This window comes from Syngnathus floridae, chromosome 3 (assembly GCF_059516105.1).
Source record: "Syngnathus floridae isolate MCC-2025c chromosome 3, RoL_Sflo_1.0, whole genome shotgun sequence".
Lineage (NCBI taxonomy): Eukaryota > Metazoa > Chordata > Actinopteri > Syngnathiformes > Syngnathidae > Syngnathus > Syngnathus floridae.
In genome coordinates this window covers 15,610,630-15,632,197 of record NC_142415.1, presented here as the reverse complement: position 1 = coordinate 15,632,197, position 21,568 = coordinate 15,610,630, and the positions used below count along the sequence as shown (strand labels likewise).

The 21,568-nt window shown below is 41.6% G+C and overlaps 3 protein-coding genes and 1 long non-coding RNA gene across 4 annotated transcripts; 1 reads left to right on the top strand and 3 right to left on the bottom strand.

The window, feature by feature from the left end:
* Positions 1 to 61: 61 nt before the first annotated feature.
* Positions 62 to 3,622, bottom strand: krtcap3 (keratinocyte associated protein 3). The gene is made up of 6 exons (XM_088370406.1): positions 3,460 to 3,622; positions 2,608 to 2,792; positions 2,268 to 2,327; positions 1,977 to 2,174; positions 1,751 to 1,885; positions 62 to 1,647 (listed from the first exon to the last, which is right to left on the bottom strand). Exons 1-6 carry the CDS (start codon positions 3,470 to 3,472, stop codon positions 1,576 to 1,578), a joined length of 663 nt encoding a protein of 220 aa, XP_088226532.1. The 5' UTR covers positions 3,473 to 3,622; the 3' UTR covers positions 62 to 1,575.
* A 182-nt stretch (positions 3,623 to 3,804) lies between these two features.
* On the bottom strand, positions 3,805 to 12,291 carry LOC148400774 (nuclear receptor-binding protein-like). Its single transcript, XM_088371682.1, has 18 exons — positions 12,072 to 12,291; positions 11,376 to 11,733; positions 11,050 to 11,172; positions 10,464 to 10,559; positions 10,279 to 10,368; positions 9,853 to 9,893; positions 9,680 to 9,774; positions 9,337 to 9,420; positions 8,657 to 8,715; positions 8,482 to 8,580; positions 8,182 to 8,314; positions 7,925 to 8,012; positions 7,700 to 7,750; positions 7,238 to 7,373; positions 7,112 to 7,165; positions 6,898 to 6,961; positions 5,880 to 5,935; positions 3,805 to 5,659 (listed from the first exon to the last, which is right to left on the bottom strand). Exons 2-18 carry the CDS (start codon positions 11,595 to 11,597, stop codon positions 5,600 to 5,602), a joined length of 1,551 nt encoding a protein of 516 aa, XP_088227808.1. The 5' UTR covers positions 11,598 to 11,733; positions 12,072 to 12,291; the 3' UTR covers positions 3,805 to 5,599.
* An 873-nt stretch (positions 12,292 to 13,164) lies between these two features.
* kctd3 (potassium channel tetramerization domain containing 3) lies at positions 13,165 to 21,501 on the top strand. Its single transcript, XM_088371601.1, has 19 exons — positions 13,165 to 13,611; positions 13,852 to 13,905; positions 14,492 to 14,537; positions 14,733 to 14,806; positions 14,879 to 14,937; positions 15,648 to 15,728; positions 15,795 to 15,938; positions 16,005 to 16,089; positions 16,159 to 16,349; positions 16,424 to 16,539; positions 16,786 to 16,873; positions 16,965 to 17,081; positions 17,332 to 17,502; positions 17,589 to 17,744; positions 17,818 to 17,914; positions 18,220 to 18,413; positions 18,561 to 18,699; positions 18,779 to 18,901; positions 19,009 to 21,501. Exons 1-19 carry the CDS (start codon positions 13,541 to 13,543, stop codon positions 19,550 to 19,552), a joined length of 2,550 nt encoding a protein of 849 aa, XP_088227727.1. The 5' UTR covers positions 13,165 to 13,540; the 3' UTR covers positions 19,553 to 21,501.
* On the bottom strand, positions 14,016 to 17,202 carry LOC148400773 (uncharacterized). The gene is made up of 3 exons (XR_015857627.1): positions 16,720 to 17,202; positions 16,174 to 16,593; positions 14,016 to 16,095 (listed from the first exon to the last, which is right to left on the bottom strand). It is a non-coding gene; the product is annotated as an uncharacterized LOC148400773 (long non-coding RNA).
* Positions 21,502 to 21,568: the final 67 nt, after the last annotated feature.

Here is a 21,568-nt window from a genome sequence, read left to right as displayed (position 1 = left end):
TCGTGATAGTGCACAAAAAGCACAGGGTTCGATGACAAGACAAGCATTGGTGGGGGAAAACTGAATCAAAAAATATTTTTTATTGAAATGGTCCAATAGGAGGTGTCTCTGGATTGGAATGGACAATGCTAATTTCTTTGTGCAAATAAAAAAATGTTGAAATATTCCTCGTAGCCTGTCAACAACTTGAAATGAACATCAGTTCAGCGGAGCAAATCAATTTAAAAATTAATGTACCACATTCACATGTGTTTGCCCACTACTCAAGTAAATGCATATTTTAAAAAAACGTTTCAAACACATGCACATTTTCAGGAGCTCAAGATTCTGGGAAAATATTTACAGGGCATCGGTCATTTGTCCCGAAAGTACAAGGAGCACAGAAAGCTTTATGTGGTGACCTCAAAGTGAGCCTGCCTGATGGCACGGGCCTCAAAGACTGGTCACTGAGTGATTGTATCAGGCAGCACAATGTCAATATTTATCCCTCACGGAGTCAGGATTAGGGCTGCGTGCTATGATTCCCTTCCGCACGATTGAGCACAGCACTAGATTAACTGTTTCGCGGCTCTGATGTGATCCTCTCTGTCACTGGGATGTGTGCATACGTGTGTGTTTATGTGTGTGTGTGGTCCGTGAATGCTAAGACTGTTGGCCCACATACTGGCCGAGCCTTTTAATACAGAAAAATAATGTTCAGTGAGGCCTCACATGCACTCAACATCATTGATACAGTATGTGCTCATGCACAAATTCAACTAGATCTTTGCAGGCTAAACATAAAGAACATCTTTTTACTTGTTCACTCTGGGGATGGGCAATATACAATAATACGTAACAATAAAACCTCATATCTATCAATTGTGAATTGCTAATAAAAATTGGCAAAATGAAACGCACTACGAAGCTTCACACAGAAGAAGCGCTGTTGATTAAGGCTTGCCAGTCAACACTCTTATACTCAAAAAGCTCAATTAAGTGATGGAAAATGTTTTGTTATCTTATGATTTAAATTGCCAACAAAATAAAATCTCTGAGGAACAGGCCTCTGTCTTTCTGTGTTTTTCCTTCTAAACAGATCTAAGAATAAATTGTGAATAAGAACAAAAGGCTCTGTTTAACCAAAACCAATAAATGCAATTAAATAGGTCCAAGTAATTTTATAAATTAATATTGTGTCAGTCTGGTAATCAGTATAAACAATATACTGTATTACAAAAACAATGTGACTTAGGTTTGAAGGTTGGTTCAGAATATTCACCAAAATGAATCTGTTACATATCAAATGGTTACCAAAGCTGATAGAAAAATTTCATCAAGATGAATAAAAATGTACAATAGTTTCCTTCATATTGAACAACAGTTTGAGCATGAAATGAAATTGACAAGACAAAGCAAACTTACTACACATAAAAACTGCCCTTGTGTAAATATAGAAATACTGCGTATCAAAGACTTTCAATGTATTTCCTCTTGGTTCTCCAACAAAATCAATCAGCCCGCTCATCTCAAAACTACTTCAAGATTTACAGATGTGAAGCAATGGAGTGTTGGTACTTGCAGTATTTTGTTTCATCAGGCATCAGGGTTGACATTTGGGCCAATCAAACGTGTGCTGTGTGGCGAGCGCTCCACCCCTTCCTCCATCTGTGCGAGAGGAACAATGAGGAACTTGAATGTGTGAAGAAAAAAAAAATGCACAGGACTTTACAGCTCTCCAGCATCACCGCTCACACACAAATACACACACCTGTTCTTTATAGTAGGTCTTTCCACAGGCCAGCAGCCCCCTGAGAGTCAGTCCTACGATAAAGCACCATACAGACAGGCCACACTCCGCTGCTGCCAACACAGCACTGGTGAACCATATCGCTAGGGTGGTGTCCTAAGATGAACAGCATATAATAATAATAATGATGATAATAATAATAAGCAGGGGTTAATCACTGTACATTGAAAGGAGAGTTGAGACTTACATAAATGCGCGTGGTGTCGAATGGGCATTGTGCGCTCACGGGAGAGCGAGCGTTGGCGGGCACCACTGTTGTGTTACACCCTCGCATCAGACCCTGACCGTTATGAGCGACCGTCACAGTGATGGCCAAGAGGAGGCCGGTGCAGCACGCCGCTGAGAGCAGGGCGTTCAGGAATGAGGCTAGCAGAAGTCCAATGTGCTGGAAACATACAGAGACAACATGTTAAATGTGATCAGGGGTAGCAAAAAAAAAAAAAGAAAGCTGCGATTCCAGGTACAGTAAAAGTCTTACCAGCTTGAAGATGCGAAGGTTCCTTGACACCACAATGGCGATGATCCCTGTGGCAATGCTCTGAAATATGAGTCATAAACAAAAATATTGGTTAGGTCAATAACATTGCCTTTTATTATAGTTTCACATGAGGTATGAGATATAATGTATTATCTTAATTAATTGTGCCACCATGATTACTTTCTGTTTAATGTATGGAGCATATTGAATATATTGTGGAAACAACTGATAATAAACAAGTTCTGTCTTGTTTTTCCTACTCCAGTAAAAGCACTGGAGCAAAAGCTCCAATCGCGTACATTGTTTTTGAAACAGCGCAAGAATGAATACTTGACCTCACCAGCAGACCCGAGGTGACAGAAATTATGTTAGCTGCTGTGTATTCGGTGGTAATTTCTTGGCTGGGTTTGGAAATGTGTCGCAGGACACTGCCATGGACGATAGCGCCAAGGATGAAGTTTATGTGGCCCACCAGGATGAGTGCCAAGCCCTTTTGCATCAATCTCCCCGGCCCCTTTTCCTTATCTGCAAATACATGCAAGGAATTACAAAAAAAAGATCATATTATCTTTCAACATGCATAGGTGGTGATGAAAATTAATACAGTTGAAATGGTCAATATAAAAATATTACTTTTACATTACTTTATTGTTGTAGTTTTGTAACAGGCAACTAAAGAACTGTACTTCTAAGGGGAAAAATAGTTATGCAGTGTTCAATACATATAGAAACAAACAATCCCCAACAAATACATTAACTAGATTTGAAGTTATGAGTGACTCACTTACCGCATGAACCTCTTTGAAAGTAGGCCAATTATGTTACATTAATCCACATGATAATTCTGCATTACAAATGAGTGCTAATGAGATGCGAAGGTTTCACCACAGTGAAGCGCATTTGTTTTTACAGCCTTTGTCGTTTCACTGACTCCCCGAGGGGGAACGACTTTTTTTTTCATCGGGGGACTTGCCGTACATGTCTGAGCATGAATGCGCCTTTGAGTACCTACTGTAATATGTAGAATGATCGGATTTATATAAACACCCCATGAATCAGGTAGATGAAATCATGTAACGTCGTTTCATTCACTGACATTGTTATTTCCATGCAGAAGGCCTGGGCGTCAACAACGCGGGCAAAACCAATCGAAAGCGTCAAAAACCACTTGTTCAACTTTACAATAACTCACCAAAAGTACACATATTTTCTTCTCGGCCAGGTGTGTTGCTTTGAATATAAAATCGACGTAATAGTAATGACGCCCTTAGTTTTCGAGCAACTTTTCCCACCAGCTTCCCCCTGTCAGTGCTGGGTCCACTTCCGGAATGACGTCACAGCCCACCTGACGCTTACCTGCCGAAAATGAATTTACTGGACAACAGCATAACATTATCACAACGTGGTAAAAACTGAACCCAGGATTATAATCTTTAAAGGTAGACTTCAGTTTCAGTTCCAAAATCCTAAATTCTACATATATATATCCTCAAAATATGATGCGACTGTACTATTGCACCAAATATTAACAAACCAAGAAGGTTTTCACACATTTATTCAAAAGCAGTCGTGATTTGTACATTCTATCAAAATGCACTTAGAAAATACAGTGACATTCTTGTCATAAACAAAACCCAAATATAACCTTTGGAGAGAAAAAAAAAATGTTTACATCATCAATACACAATGGGAAATATTACTCGTAGTAACATGAATACAAGTACTCACGAATAATTTATTTTTCTCCAATTATGTGTTTATGAACGGGCTCATCAAATTGAGCACTTGCATCTACAATGGAATCTCTGAAAGCCAATAATATAATGGCCGAACTGTTTGGAATTCAACCAACAATTTATGAGGAATATGCAAAACTTGGGAGTTGGATTTATCATAAGACTTCAGCTCAGTAAAATCTCAAGGGCCATCCATCTCCATGAGTAAAGCATTTTTCCATTTCTTTTGGGGGGGGGGGGCATTTTGAATTTTGAGCGATGTCATCACATAAGTGTACCAATGGAGACTGAAGACTTTTGTGCGATGTTGAAAAGTGCTTTGCCTATCTGTGTTCTGCTCGTACAGAACCATATTGCTAACTATAAAAGTAGATCGGAATGTACACTGGAAAGTAACTATCTAAGCAACATCTACTGACTCAAATATAGACTCATGTGCAAAATATCCCCGTGCTTGGTTTTTCAGTACAGTCTGCGGTCTTGTTCAATCAGTTCACTATGGCTAAATCAACAAGAACAGGATTTTTATAAAAATAACAATGCAGATTTTGTGTCTCAAGGTGAAGGGTGACTACATTCAGTTCATTACAGTTTTGTTTCAACATTATTGTGCAATTGACTCTGCAACATAATTTACAACCAATTGTGTGTGTGTGTGTGGGGGGGGGGGGGGTTGAGATCATTAATACTGTTTTCTGTGTTCTTGATACCTGTCATGAGACTGTGCAGAGATACAAAGTGCAAGGCACATTGTCAAAAAAAAACAAAAAACACCTGGGGCAACAAAGGGATCAAATTCTCATTCAACTCAAGTGGCTCTGCCATGAAATGAAAATATGGGCAAAAGTTTTCCAAGTGGCTCAGATACCTACCATGATGTTGTGAAAGCATACTATGAAAAAGAGGAACACACGTCACACACACAATGCAACATAAATAAAAAGCGTGAAACTCTCTCCTGAAAATGGTTGTATGTTAAGGAAAAGGCTTTTGAAACATCCGTATATGGCATCAGCGTAAAAGGCACAGCCAATAAGTACTGTCGGTAAAAACAACGAATAAGACAAAAAGATGCAAAGTGAGATGAGAGGTTTTTAAAGTGGAACAACATATAAAAATAAAGAACAAGAGAAAAAAACCGTAACACTGAGTTCGTAGCCCCTCACAGTAACAGTTTGCAGATACAAGATTGTCAGCACACACACGCGCGCGCACAAAAACAGGAAAGGGGCTCTTGTTCCAAAGGCTTGCTAACCAACTGAGCATTCAGCCATTTATATGTGTTGCTGTCCACCTACAGTTGTGAGACTAATACTTAACATTGAACCTGACAGGATGAACAAAGAGCTGGTAATGCGCTGTCAAAGCAAAATTGACCAATGAGAATCAATCAACGGGATGGATAACGTCAATTGCCGACGCAGAAAGGCACAGCCTCGCTCATTTGATATCATCCAAATGCACTTGTGAGGTTCATCCCTGATGTAACAGAAACGTACACTGTTGGGTTTTTTGGTCACATTCAATTTTAAGAATCCAGCATTTTGAGTGCTTTTAAAGGGAAAATGTAACAGACTTGTGGTGGAGCACCTAGTGCTAGTTAAGAGCTTGACGCAAGCTTTCTTGAAGGAGTGAGGCTATTTTGGTTTGGTCCATCTGCGGAGAGAACAACACAAATTATTACAGAAAAATGAACACGCAGACAAAAAAAACAAAACAGAAAAATCCATTAGTGTGGGTGGGAAAGTGTACATATAAGGAATAGCAATTGTGCAACACACTAGAGGGCATGAAGCGCAGTCAGCAGTCGTTTTTCCTCACAATATCAACCACCCACACAGAGTCAGTGTCAATCTATTAAAAGCAGTCTACACACCTCACAGATGAAGCCCAGTTGCACCAATTCTCCAGCCAAATTGTGAACATTTTCTTCTGAAACCCAAAGCAGCAGTTAGGAAACATAATAGCTTGAGAAAATCCTGCTCACATGTTGTTTTCTTAAAAATCTGCATTTGTAAAACAGAGGCATCTGACACAGTTGTGACTTGGGATCATATGTTTTTTCCATAAAGCATTCATCTTACGTTACTCGTGTTTTAATGAATGAGACTTGTATTTATATTTTAGTCATGTTTCTATGTATATTTCTATACACTGATTTCTATACAGTGATATCGTAAAAGCAGAGGAGATTAAGTGTCCAAGTGTGTCAGTGACACAAGAAAATGCAAGCTGCCAAGAGACGGCCAATTTTGACACAAGAGGTGACAGCTGTCAGCTGCAGTCTCCTCTTGGGAGTGGCTTCTCGAATGCGAACTTTTAACATTACACGTTACATGTACCTGCGTGAGCGAGTACATTTATTATTCTGACCGTTAATACTGCTAGCTTGTAAATTATTCTGTCATTTCCATTCCGCTTGTCAAATGGACTCAGCCAGAATGTCACGTATGTAAATGTGGGTACGCACGAGAATTCTTGCTTTTGGCAAATATATTGTTCGGAACAGATGTGTTCAATTTGGGCCTTTAAAATAGATTGAAAAAAAAAATAATAATGAGAAAAAATAATTCCATCATTGGAATCTGCTGGAACATAAATTGAAAGGTTGTGGCAGGCAGACGCTGCTGAAAATAGTTAGCACGCTCTGTCAGGCATCTCACGCTCACTTTCACACATGCCTCAGTGCACACATATGGACACATCCTCAATATTAACAATGTGAGTGGGATGGGGGGGTAGAAAAATGTGAGCGCAATTTCAATAGGCAATGGCGTCGTAGCCACAATATACCAAAACCGCTCATTCTTTTTTGCTTCTATATATTTACATTCAGTCTTCTGGGTATTACATTTTGTGTGTGTGTGTGTGTGTGGTAGCGGCGTGGGTCTTACGAGGTAACATGTCACAGCTTAGATGTCTGTTCAGCCTGTCCTCCAGCTTTAGCAGCAATGTCAGCTAGACAATCAGAAACAATTGAGAGCATTACATTTCAAAATCATATTTTTGTATGGAAGGAAAAAAAAAACCCAAAACCTAGAGAGCATGCATTGCCAATGTTATCAGTGTTGTAGCATTTAATATTTTGTGTCGGGTTTATAAGCTTACATGATATTTGGGTCCCTCTTCAACGAGTTCAACATTGCACTGCATTTGAATGACCTGAAGGAGACCAGACAGAAATCAGAGTTGATTTCCTCCTATAAAGAAATATAAGCACTGCGTCTCACGCACCCGCCGTGTCTCCAGCTCCGCAGGCTCAGGCGTAGGAGACTTGACCACAGGAACGACAACAGGAGATTTAACATTCAGCCGTGGGGGCTGGTTCGGGGAAGAAAGGCCGAACGCCGTAAGGGGGTAAATCCCGTTTCTGATTGAGAGAGAGAGAGAGATGGGGACAGACATGAGTTTACAGAGGGTTTGGAAATGCAGAAGACGACTCTGCACAATCCAACCTATTACGTCCTAACCCATCCTGTAAGCAACAATATGAAACGAAAGTGGCAGATGGAGGGTAAAATAAATGATACGAATGCAGGGCATAGAGGCTTATTAATGTCAGGGCACCAGAGGATAACAAAGACAACAGGGTCCATGAAACAGATCACTTCTGCCCCCAAGTGGAGAAATGGGACAGAGTCATCTTTGGTGAGCAGATGCAATCTTATGAAACATATAGAGACTCTTCTTTTTTACCGAACGTCCTCCAGGAATTTATCGAGTTCCAAGGCGGGAAACTGTGACAGTCTAGAGGAAAACACACAAACAAACTTAAGATATGAAATATGATCTGTTTGTATGTTTATAAAGTCTTTGGTTATATTTGTAGTGCATTATTAGCTGATTAACTGCCATTAAAAGGTCAACTCCATGTCATTATTCTTACAGGAAATGACAAAGATGGCCAAATGGGGTTCTTACTTGAGCTGAACATCTTTCTTGTCAGCGATAATGAGCTCAGGATCCAAGTTTTTGGTTATTTCCTCCAGGGCGTTCTCTGGGATTATGTCTGGACAATTACAAGCCATCAACAATCAATGTTGAGTTGTCGCGTTAAAAGAGGCCCGAAAAGGTGTTATGGTTCCAGACTGTTTTGTTATTTATCGCAACTACATTTTTCTTGGGTCTTATTACAAAACACGAGACAATAGAACACAGTCAGTGTGTCAGAGGCTCACATTGATGGCTGACAATACAGTGAGCAGCAAGCAGCTTCAGTAGTGGCACTTCAAACAGAGCCTGATTAAAGAGCAGCTCTCGGGCAGTGGGCCTCGTACACGGGTCACAATCCAGGCACTTTTGAATTAGCTCCTAAAAAGCACACAACAATATTGTTGCCTTTCATTGCATGAGGAAGGCAGCGGAACTTTATGTAAATGAATGTTTGAGTCTTTAGTAGATGGCGCTTGTAAAGTTATCTCAGCCCGATGTTAAATCTAAGATGTAAAATCCATTTATCCTGCCTCAATGAGCCTTACCCTCTGTAGAGGGTCTTCCAGCAACTGTATCGCAGTATTGACCGCATCCTCGGACACATACGAAGACTCCCCATTTCCCTGGATCTCCGAAAGAGCCATCTGCAAATGCACGCATAGGAGATGAACATCTTGCGTGTGCCTTATTGTTCATTCTGTTTGAGGGTTACTTCAGCACCTCCAAGGCACACATGCCGAATGAGTAGATGTCTACAGCTGTGCTCATGTCAGTGACAGCTGCAAGCAAACAAAGGAGAAGACAATCAGAGTCCAAAATGTTCATCGCAAGCCAAACATCTGTGGGAGATCTTCAGCACATTGTCACAAGGACGGTAAATTAATGAATGAATGATGTCACAGTAGTACACGCTCATCTGAAACCTTTTCTAGTCTGCTTCCCGAATAGTGTCGAGCTCCCCTTGAGCAAGGCACCAATCGAATCACACGGCACATAAGAGGCCCAGTAGTCTTTGCACAGCCCTTTGCCTATAACGTCTTTTTTTTGGATGCCTGCGTGTGTGTGCAACACAAATATACAACAGAGTGTTAAATTTGAGTTCAATTTTCTATTGTTGGTTTACAATGGCAAACAAATACATCCAAATCTTTCTCTGGCACCCTCTGGTGGTGAAGCTATACAGAAATTACAATAGCCTCACACAAAGCGCATGCAAAAATGACCACAGAGCTAAAAAAATAAATAAAATAAAATGGAATTTATCCACTTTTGCCTTTCTATTTGATTGCCTTAACTGTGTGAACATTCACACTGTGAGACAGCATCACACAATCCAGTCTGATTTGTCCCTCATTCAGTATCGGTACCATTTAATATAGCGTTGTTTAGCCATCTCTTACCTCCATATTCTGGGGCAAAGAAATGCAAGTTCTTCTGTTCCTCATGGTATGTCTTCACGTGGGTGTTGATGGTGTCTGGAGCAACTGTGGTGCAACAAAATTAGAAATGAAAAAAGGGAAAAGTTAAGGCTCAATAAAAAAAAAAAATTTCATTGAGTTGGGTAGAAAAAGCACAAGCAGACGTAGTAGCGTAGTCTTTAAAGTAGAATGTGTGACCAGATTAAAATAGATTTCCTAATCACATGTGTAAGCAATGTGAAAACTTGTTTTGCAACAAATAAAGACAACGCGAATGTCACTTAGCTTGAGAACAAACTGAGGATTCGGAAACTGGTCTAAATACCTGATCCGATCTTGATGAGACCATTATGTTGGATGAAGATGGTGTCACAGGTCAAGTTGCCGTGGATGATGGGAGGGTCACATGAGTGGAGATAACTGCAGGATGACAACAACAAAGACTCGTGTCCCCTCTGTGTGCATGTGACCATGAGAACGGAGGAGCATCAGACCAACCTGAGAGCTGACAGGATCTGCGTGCACCACCTCTTCCAAGCCTGACAGAAGCACAATCAGAATCTGCAATTTATCACTTTAACCCAAAAGAATGTTAGCCTTTTATTTATTAAAATAATATATTAAGTGGGTAGATTATACTAAAATTCACCATAATTACAAAATTCATTTTCATTCATTCATCTGGTGAAAGTGGAGCACATTTCACCTATTGCAATGTGTAACTCGAAGACTTTAAAAGAAAATCACTGCATTGAGTATATTGCACATAATGGCTGTAAATATGTCTGTGCTTGCACCGAGACCCTCAGGTAAAAAAATGGCCCAGATTAACTCGCATCCCAAAACCGGTTTTCTATTCTCATGTTATATTTCCTGAACAATTGCACAGTTCAATCAGATTGTGTAATACCAGCCAGCAATTACCTTTTCATTCATGGCCTTGTGATTCTTTTTGGTCTTCTTCAGAAACTGCTTCAAACTTCCAGATGACATGTACTCAGTAATGAAAATCACCTAGAAGAAGAAGTCATGCCTTGTGAGAAAGTTTTACTCAAGAACAGACCCAGAATATAATAGGGTATCCAATGTATTTAGTTGACACGGCTTACCCGGTTCTCCTTAGAGTCAATCCAGTACTTGTGGAACTTGACAATATTTGCATGCTCCAAATGCATCAGGTTATCAAAAACAGTCTTGACTTTCTCCTGAACACAGCAAGCAAATTTATATCGTTTCGTTTCATTTCATATTTTGTTTCGTTTCAGTTCCTAACATGAATTGGACGAGTGAGCATCGTGTTTTCATTGTGGAAACGTTTATCAAGAATGAATCTGTAACTGCAACTGTTTGCGCTTCGGACTTGGTAGACATGATCCCGCACCCGCTCAAAACACGATCTTGTTATGGGTTACTAACTTCAGAGCCAGTGGATCAGCATAGAAACGAAATCAACCGGCCGACCTCGCACCGCCAGAACTCCAGAAAATGTGGCAGCGGTAAGACCAAAATACCATTATTCCAAAACGAAATGAAAATGAAATTAAACTAAACAAAATGGCATTATATGTACTTTTCGTATATAAAAACAAACAAACAAAAAAACCCGTTTTTGTTTCTTTAATTTATTTGCATTTAATTAAACCTACAAATGCGTCAGATCATTTTGCCGGACCCTGTATATATAGATAGCCTTACCTCCAGCAGCTTGGAGTTCTTCCTCTCAGAGAACATGACTTCATTCCACACAACTTCCACCCCTTCCTCTGTATCCATGGCCAAGTATGCCGTGTCGATCCCGGGAACGTTCCGCTGATTCACCTGAAAACCAATCAATGGCAAGATTGCGGCGATGCGGCAATCTCTTCCATCGTAGAAGTATCACACTGTCACCATCCTCTTAAAGATAGCGAGGGGCAAATCGAAGTTGCCTGAACCACTGAGGTATTGCTTCAGCTAAAGATTCATTACTTGATGTTTCTTTGGCATCAGCTCGCTCCTATCCACCCTTGCTAGTGACTCACCTCCTCTCTGCGCTTCTGCCAACGGCCACAGGGACTATCCTCCAGAATGTCAAACTCGTCTTCACTTTCATCTTCCTCCTCAGTGGTGCTGGAGGCAGGGGGCTGTGTCGGGGTCCCACTTTGAACCCGCTGAGCATTACTAGACATAACCCCCACCGCCGCAGACTCGGTTTTGTTCGCCTCTGCAGGCAGGGATCCTTTCCCCTCTGCCTCCGCAATCATGGCACCACTTTTGCAGACTGCACTGTCCTCCTCACCGCCTCCTGCTACTGAGCTGTGTGGGTGACGGCGCTCCTCGATCTTTAGAGTTACTCACACGTCCATCTTCTCAGAAGTCTTGCATTTAGACTCCACGGGGCTGCAAACACAAGACGCTTTCATTAAAGTGGCAGGAATTTCTTGAAAAAACAAAAACAAAACAAAAATAAGCCACTTCACTGTAACTCTAGAGGTCCTTTAAAGCGTGTTGTGAGAAAGGTACGAGCTGTGCTCACAGACAACTTTTAAAGCGTGCACCCGTTTAGACTTCAGTCCATTTAATTCGCTTAAGTCTCTTGCCTAATGAAGTCTCCCATCTTTAGCGTTTAAGACGTTTTCTCGCACTTTTTTGCTAACTTACACAGCTAACAGGCCAATAAAAGGTAAATAAACAGCACGCTAGCATGACATTAGGACGCCGTACACGAAGACGTTTACCGTGTAGCACAGAGTCGACGCCACGTTAAGCAGTGCAGGGTTACATGTTGCTGGAAACGACGGCGAAAAAGCAGCAAAAGTTGCAGAAAAGATACACTTAATCGACTTGTCGTGAAATTTACTGTTGGTTTTCAAGTCTGCCGTGGCCGGGGTGGGAGGGGCAGGTTTGCACTTGAGGAGCTACTCTTTGCGCAAAACAGCGCAGTGTGACGCCACCGGCTCCACTAACGCAAAAAATGACCATTTCAACGATTTAAGACTTGAAATTAATTGTAAATGAACATATTAACAACAACAACAAAAAAAAGTCTGACAGTCAGTCTAGTGGTTGTGTAACTAAAATACATTGAGAACACGATCCACCGAATTTAGCCACGTATTGTTGACGTCCATTGTGCCTATTTTTATTAAATAAGTAAATAAATATTGTGCCATTGTGCCTATTTTTATTAAATAAGTAAATAAATATTGCGCCATTGGTGCCCATTTTATTAAATAAACAAGTAAATCAATCAATCAATCAATCAATCAATCAATCAATCAATCAATCAATCAATCAATCAATCAATCAATCAATCAATAAACCAATAAATAAATAGCGCTTTTATGATTTACATCTTAGATGTCAAGCCGTTCACTGAAATGTCAAAGTAATTATTAATGCTAATTTTATTTTTAATCAATTCTATACGTTTTGCAATCCGTATTAAATGTACAATTGATATAGTAATTGTAATCATCTATATATTCAAATGTACGTATGAAATGCTTTATTTTAATAAAGTAAAATTAATCAGCATTAATCAATACAACAAAAATAACTAATACTGTTAAATGTAAAGAATGTAATGACAATTAGATATACACATGTAAATTGGCCAAAATAATACAACAATTATAGGACTTGACTGATATAAATGTTCGGTGTATAATTGGTGTAATCCGGTTGAAATTAGTATTATAAACATAAAAATACGTATAAGAAAACACGCGGAAGTGTCTTCACACGAAAGCAGAAGTAGTTGTGAGGGCTTCTCTCGCTCTCGATATGTACTCTCAACACAGCTGGTTCACGTGTAGTGAGATGCTTCTCTCGCTCTCGATATGTACTCTCGGCACAGCTGGTTCACGTTCCAGCGCAAGATGTTATTTACGATGAACACGACAGCCTGGCAGTGATGCGAACGCGTCCGTGGGCGATAAGGGAGCCATTACATTGTTACAATCTTGGATTTTAAAGCTCCACCTTGTTTGTTAGGATAGAGCAAAACAAAACAAAGGTCGTCTACATTTCGTTCGTGCGCTTTAGGGGTGTTTTCATGGAGCGGAGAGACGCGGCGGAGGGTGTCAGGCTGCGGAGTCTGGACACCAGCTGAACCAACCGATCTTAGCGTGATGTTAGCATGCTAGCTGACGTGATGAAGCGCTGACTGTGATCTTGTTTGAACTGCTCGCCCGGGGTTCACATCATGGCGACCAACGGCTGCGACCTGACGACGGGGATGGGGGAAATCATCCAGCTGAACGTGGGTGGGACGCGGTAAGTCCCATTCGCTGGGCACGATGGTCACCGTGGGGGTAATTTGAGAAACTGGAGTGTAAGATGAGATGTGCATGAATGGTGTTTGCACACATAATCGCATTGCATTTGTACTTTACAGCAGTAAAGTGCTGCTCTTCTTGGACCATGTTCATACATGCATGTCATCCCGCATTAGCCACATCACTGCTGGTTGATATTAGTAATAACAACAACGTAACACTGTCACGTGTTGTGTAGGTTCAGCACCTCCCGACAGACCCTCATGTGGATCCCTGACTCTTTCTTTTCGAGGTAACAACATTAATTTGTCATTATTATTCTTTGGAAATGCAAGGAGATTGTGGGTTATGTGAGGACAAGCAGATGACGTCACCACACTCCCACAAAAAAAAAAAAAAAGAACACGCATCAGCTCAGTCAAGCGGTTGTATTATGGCAGAGAAGTAGACATGTTCCATTATCTCATCTTTGTCCCGCTTTATGCGTCACTTTTGGCCGCAATTGCTCTGCTGCTGGGAAGATGATGCAAAAAATAGTAATGAGTTACACCTATATATGATTTACAAATGCAATATAAACCCAACATGGTTTTTTGGCCCCAAGCCGGTCTCAAAGTACTTCATGTACTTTAGCTGGAAGTAAATAGCTGTAGACTTCAGGCAAGGAGCTATTACAAAAATGCTTGTTAAAAGTATCTTTAGTGAAATACAGCAATGCTGTTTTACATGTGCTCATTTGCCAGTGGTGTTAATGGGAAACATTTAAATAAGAATCAGGACTGTTCTGCTTATCAGTGTTGAAGATATTTGTAAAAGTGCTGGTGCATAGAAATGGATACAAGCTTGTGTTAACTGCTTTGTGTGTGTGTGTGTTGCAGTCTGCTGAGTGGAAGAATATCCACTCTTCGGGATGAAACTGGAGCTGTAAGACAGACTTTCTTTATGCATTCAAAATGAGGACAGATCATTTTTCTTATGATGCAGCATACTGACAAAGCTCAGAGTGCTTGATAATCAAAAACGTCTTTTGTGTGTAGATACCCCAAAACAAGTTTAAATTGCATAGAAAATGTATAATATTCATATAATATAAATCAATTTCTCATTGTCCTTGTCTAGATATTTATTGACCGAGACCCCACAGCTTTTGCACCAATTTTAAACTTCCTCCGAACCAAAGAACTGGACCTGCGGTAAGAAAGCTAATCAAACATTATGCTCACATGTCATCAAATTAATAAATCTACTTGTATATTTCTTCGCAGCGGCGTTAACATCAGCGTTCTGCGGCATGAGGCTGAATTCTACGGCATAACTCCCTTGGGTAAGAAAGGAGAAGAAAAGTGTAGTAAACTGGTGCATTGTTTGTTGAAAGCTTTTCTGCAGTCGAAATGGTCTCATTGCATCATTTGTCAAAATGTTTACAACAGCCCAATAGAATTTGATTTATAATAAGTGAAGTTAGGACTCCAAGAGAGGACCTCTTTGATTGTTTTACTTCCCGTTTCACCGTCGGAACTTCCCATCATTGTCTTTGCACTCGAATAGTAGCGGTAACCTTTGTGGGCACTAATAAGGAACATGCCTACATGTCTCGACAGTATATGATTAAAATCATCCTGTTTGTGTTTTACGGGGAGCCATTGTAGAGTTCAAATATACATAAATGAGAATATGGTGGAAAACTAATTCGATGTTTCAATTCAAAAAGTGAAACTCGTATAGATCATGCACTTAGTTAATTTTTTTTTTTTTTTTACATGAATTTGTTCTTAAAACTAGCTGGAATGAATTCAGGTAGTGATAGGAGCTCGTTGCCGCACTTTTGCGAATCGCTCTTTTATAGCTACTTAAACCTCCAAACTCACTATCTGACAACTATTACTTAAAAAGCAATGCTTTAATATTGAAATGAGGTCAGAATTAGCATTCAGAAAAGTACTTTACCTTTTGAACTGAACTACTTAAAAAAAAAAGATCTCTTCTGTGATGTTCTGCATTTAGTAATGTGTTGTGTCATGCTTGTACGTGTAGTGCGGCGCCTTCTGCTGTGTGAAGAACTGGACCGCTCGTCATGTGGCAGCGTTCTCTTCCATGGTTACCTTCCACCTCCAGGTACAACCAACTTGAGCCTGTTTGAGAATATAAAAAAAAATTGATACATCAATGTTGTTCTCTCAGCTATCCCTAGCCGCAAGCCAAGCTCCGCCTCTTCCTGTGATGAGCGTGCGTGTCCCAGTGGAGCGGAGGGATTCAGCTACGTCGGTGCTCCTCCTCATCCTCCCCTCCCCTGTTCACCAGGTCTAGAAGGCACTCATAAACTTGGTGAGTGACTCAAACAAGGTTTGTTTACATGTGAGGCATATCACCTGGGCCTTTTTTCCTGTTCAGGACCAGACCCCCGCAAGGTGCTCATCATAGCGGGACACCACAACTGGATTGTAGCAGCGTACGCACACTTTGTCATCTGCTACAGGTAATTCTGTCACGGCAACACAAGTGTAACTCGCTCACTTCCACAGGCTGACAAAAATGTTCCCGACAGGATAAAGGAATCTACCGGATGGCAACAGGTGTTCTCCTCTCCTTGTCTTGACTGGACCATCGAACGCATCGCACTGAACGCCAAGGTGGTGGGCGGCCCGCACGGAGACAAGGACAAGATGGTGGCCGCCGCCTCCGAAAGCAGCATCATCCTCTGGAGCATCCAAGACGGAGGCAGCGGCAATGAGATTGGTAGATGAGTGGACAGCAGGAAATGAATGGTGCTCGAAAAGGGACTTACTTTGTGTTTTATTTGCCCCCACAAGGAGTGTTCAGCCTCGGTGTGCCTGTGGATGATCTCTTCTTTATCGGAAACCAGCTGGTGGCGACGAGCCACACGGGGAAGGTCGGAGTGTGGAATGCTGTAACGCAGCATTGGCAGGTATGTGACGAAGAGATCTTTGTGTGCTGCTCACACACTGGACTTGTATGTGTCCTGGAAAGACAAATAAGGGCATGGGCACTCACATATTTGCTGTACAAACAGTGGTCCGCCGGCACCAGGGTGTCGTGGACCTGCACAATCTGGTTAAATGCAATTTAGCATTTTCTTTTCTTTTACTTGTGATGTGGAATGACTTTTACTTCAAGACAATTATAGTCCGATTAATTGCTGCTCATGTCCCAGGTTCAAGATGTTGTTCCCATCACCAGCTGCGACACGGCCGGGTCCTTCCTGTTACTGGGCTGCAACAATGGCTCCATCTACTACATTGGTACACACATACATGTTATGTTTTCTTTGACAAGATGCCAACATCGTCTTCTGAACTGTGATACATAAATCTGTTTTCCTCCTTTTGCTAGACATGCAAAAGTTCCCACTGAGGATGAAAGACAACGATCTCCTGGTGACGGAGCTTTATCACGATCCCTCTAACGACGCTATCACCGCACTGTCTGTCTACCTCACGCCTAAAACCAGTCAGTCGTAAAGTATTACACTTGCGAGAAAAAAAAAAAAGAGTACTAGGTTGTTGTTTTTTTCAAAGCGCCTACAGTTTACAATGTCAAGAGATGTTCAATGTTTGTGAAAATTTCGAAGAACTGCACAAGGGCTACCATAGATACAGTTGATGGAATGCTCAAAGTAAATTTAAAAATACATGGGAAATGACAGCAAAGATATTTAGGTCAGTAAAAAAAAAAAGGTGAGTTTTTTTTTTTTTTTCAGGTGTGAGTGGGAACTGGATCGAGATTGCTTACGGGACTAGCAGCGGTGCAGTGAGAGTCATCGTGCAGCATCCAGAGACGGTGGGCTCGGGCCCTCAGCTCTTCCAGACTTTCACTGTTCACAGGAGCCCCGTCACAAAAATCATGTTGTCTGAGAAACACTTGGTCTCAGGTGAGGTGGGGGGGTACGATGGCATATATGAAAGATGAGGGTCACAGCTGTTACATCCTTTCTTGTTCATTCTCTACTGGCGGCAGTGTGCGCTGACAACAACCACGTTCGCACGTGGACGGTGACCCGCTTCCGAGGGATGATTTCCACCCAGCCGGGCTCCACGCCCTTGGCCTCTTTCAAAATACTTTCCCTGGAGGAAACGGAGAGCCACGGCAGCTACTGTTCAGGGAACGACATCGGTGATAACCAGCCTAGTGTCCTGAAGATTGGTGAAGTTATTATTTCCTTGAGTGAGACGCATTGTGCTCTCAGGTCCGTTTGGAGAGCGAGATGATCAACAAGTATTTATCCAGAAGGTTGTTCCCATCACCACCAAGCTCTTTGTGAGACTCTCATCCACTGGGAAAAGGTACGTCAATAAACACATGATATTAACATCTTAAGAAATTTTGAATATAGTAAGTACATTCTTATTTTTGTCATATATAAAACAGGAGAAGTAATTAACTACACCGACTGGTTACTAGGTCACACTAAGACTGACCTGTGAGAGGCAGGATGGCGCCACAGTGCATCAATATCTAATAGGACAAAAAAAAAAAGAGTACTAAATAACTAGGAAAAGTTCTGGCTGTGCGATTAGTCGATTATTAAAATGTTTTGTTAAAGTGATTTATTTTCTCTTGTTTTGAACCTGATCTTTTTATGTCATAGAATCTGTGAAGTGCAGTCTGTGGATGGGACCACCATCTCTTGCTTTATGGTGCGGGAGTGCGAGGGTTCAAGCCGGATGGGCTCGCGACCTCGCCGCTATCTGTTCACCGGTCACGGCAATGGCAGCATCCAACTGTGGGACCTGACCACCGCCATGGACACTGCCAACAAAGGAGAGGAGAAGAAGAAAGTCGGCAAGTGTCACAACATTCTGTGGTGCTCGCTTTGCTGTGATGTCATGTGTGGCTCTCATACTTGCCAGCTGTAACAGAGGCTCCTTGTGAAAAAACAAACTTTTCTTTGTCAAAAGTCTGACAACTGAAGACGTCTCTATTGCGTAGAAGTCGGCGGCCCCACAGAGGAGGAACTTCTGCAGCTGTTGGACCAGTGTGACCTGAGCACGTCCCGCTGCGCCACTCCAAACATTAGCCCTGCACCCTCGGTGCTGCACCAAACGCGTCTCAAAGAATTTTCCTCGAGGTAAAGATCACATCAAATAGAAAGCTGCCACCTTACAAACGGACACATCACCGTTCCGGTGTCGACTGTCATCCGTCAGTGTGCAGTCACAGGCTCCGGAAGCCATTCCTGAGACCCAGGTGACCTACGGAGCTGTGCGGCCCTACAGGGAGAGCCCCCTGCTGGCTCGGGCCAGAAGAACAGAATCCTTCCACAGCAACAGGTGAAAAACTTGACAATGCAAACACCTTGTTGATTTGGAAGCTTGTACGCCGCTTTAGCTCAAATTTGAATTATCCAAAATTGCTTTACCTCTGACTTTGTCCACAGAGACTTCCAGGACTTCAGCCTGAGTCGTGGCCTCCTGGACAGCACAGAGCAGAGTTCCAGTCAGCCCGCAGACATCCGCCGTTCCCTCTGTGATTTTGGGTCCGAGGAGAGTGAGAGGAGGCTGTCCGCCATGGAGCTGTGGACCTGCCGCAGCAACAATGCGAACGCTTTGACTGCTCCGGGCAGGACGAAGGCTGAAGGCGGGAGTCAGGACTCTCCCCGGCAGCCCCCGGACAGCCCCGGCCCCGGAGAAGCTGATGTCAGACGAAAGGTACACTTGCAGCCTGAGGAGGGGGATGGCACAGGAGCTGCTCCAGATGGGGTGAAGGTGGAGGGAGGCGCGAAGAAGAGGGGAGTTTTGGAGGTGGGCTTTCTAGGGAGGAAGAGGGCACCCCCAGTCCCGCTCCTCTCCTCGGGATCCGAAGGCGGCGGCAGTGACTCATCCGCCACCGCTTCTCCTTCTCCCACCAAATTGACATCCTGCACCTCGCCGCGACACAGGAAGCTTACTGCTGAGTTGTCCAATCAGGACAGCAGCCTTTGACAGACTTCTCTCATGGTACAAAACTTGAGTGACAGTTTATCAATCCAGAATGCATTTACACTGCATGGCTCAGGTGACTAAACTAGGCTGAGATGTTTCCATTCATTTTTAAAATTGGAATTGGATTAATGGGAATTAAGCAGAGATTTAACAAGGGATTGAAGGTTGGCTCTTAATAGCTAGATATATGCAAGTACCTTAAATTAACGTACTGTTATGACTTTGCGTGCGAACCAGGATCGCTGTAGGAGTTCTAGTTAGCATGGATGTTTGCTAGTTAATTCCCACACTTCAAACTCCAACTGAAATTTACTGGAAACCTCTGAGATGTTTTTCCTTGAAACAACAAAAATAAACAGCTGCTTTAAATTTAAACTACTACAATGAAAGCATAGACCATTACATATGATCTAAAATGTGACATTAGAGAACACTTTATAGAACACTAAATATGGTTCATTAGCAAAATAATTGCTGACAGTGGGTCATGGAGTGTATCCTCCAATAAATCAAACAAGCAAACTTAACACTATGTATTTTTTTAATTATTGCATTATTTATGCGATGACTTGAAATGTCTGCCCTATAAGATAGTCTCAAGTCAATCAGTCAAAATTTGTCACTTGGACCTGCAGTGTAAATCCAACAAGGTAAAGCTTCAGCTTTCCTGTGAGCCCAAACTGGATGAGCCCATGTTGATGGAAACACCAACATATAGTAACAAACTGGAGTCAATGGTACAAGACATTCCCATTAAAGTGAATATTTAGATCAATGTAATAATCGTTAAAAGTATTGTATTGACAGTACAGTCAAATAAGAATTTGTAGTATTTGACAGTCAGCTGTCAAGATGCACATCAGCAATGCGCACACAAAGATGACGAGATGGTCATGTAGCAACAAGATAGCCAAGGTGTCTGCTTTTTGCTACCTGTCTGCATTCCCCACTTGTTTTATCACTCCTTTTTTCATGCTTCATTGCATTGAAAGGCACATACAGTACATTGAATGCACGTGCGAAGCATGCATCATTTAAAAAGAAATACACAGGAAAAAGTGTATTGTGACTCACAAGTTGATAAAACATTTTCAGAGAATTGAATACTAAAAAACGTTTGCTCCATTTTAACAATGCTACATTATTTTTAACTAAGCTTTATTATTATTATGATTAATGTTTTTCACAGTGATGCCTGCCTCTGCAAGATTATCCAAATTATTTATATTTTTACAATTTCACAAGGATCCTACACTACATCACTTTATCATGTTTGCCTCATCTTGTGTGTGCCTTACTCAACTTGTTTTAATGCTTATCACTATCAGCCCGTTGCTTTAAAAGACAATGAGGCGTCACGTCATGGAATGACATCAGCGGACGACTTTAAATAAGTGATTGATATCAATTAGTCTTGTAAATAGTCGATTGTAACTGGAAACTGGCTTGGGGCGCGTCTTCACTCTAGTTAGCTGCATGTGAACCGTCGAGATGACGCGCCTGGTTTTTCGCACGGTGTTTTAAATAAAGCCTGGCAACATACTGGAAAACAGACGAGGCTAAATACAAGGTCATGAAGTCAAGGGTCATGTGCGGCATCCTTGAAACGCACACTAAAAAACAAAAGTACTACCATGATGGATTCATACCTGTGATGTTTTGTCGTCCTTTATATTGTTGAGAATTATACACACACTATAGAATTGATGCTATTGGACCTGCCGTTTGCACTATGAACACATACTTTTATTTTATATACAAGTATATACTAAATGTATCAATGTGTTAGCATTCAAGTTGCTCCTTGTTCGTGTTTACATGCTGAAATATACCTTGTGTGTGTTAAGATAATAAATCCTGAAATGTTATATTGGAAGATTATTTCCACTTGCCTACAGCTGTGTCACCAAAGTGGACATTTGGACACTCCAATAAAGAATTATCATGCAGTTCATTTGTTTGGTCATTGGTTAAGAAGATGTGTCTTGTTCTATTCTCTGCTTGGCCCAATTTGAA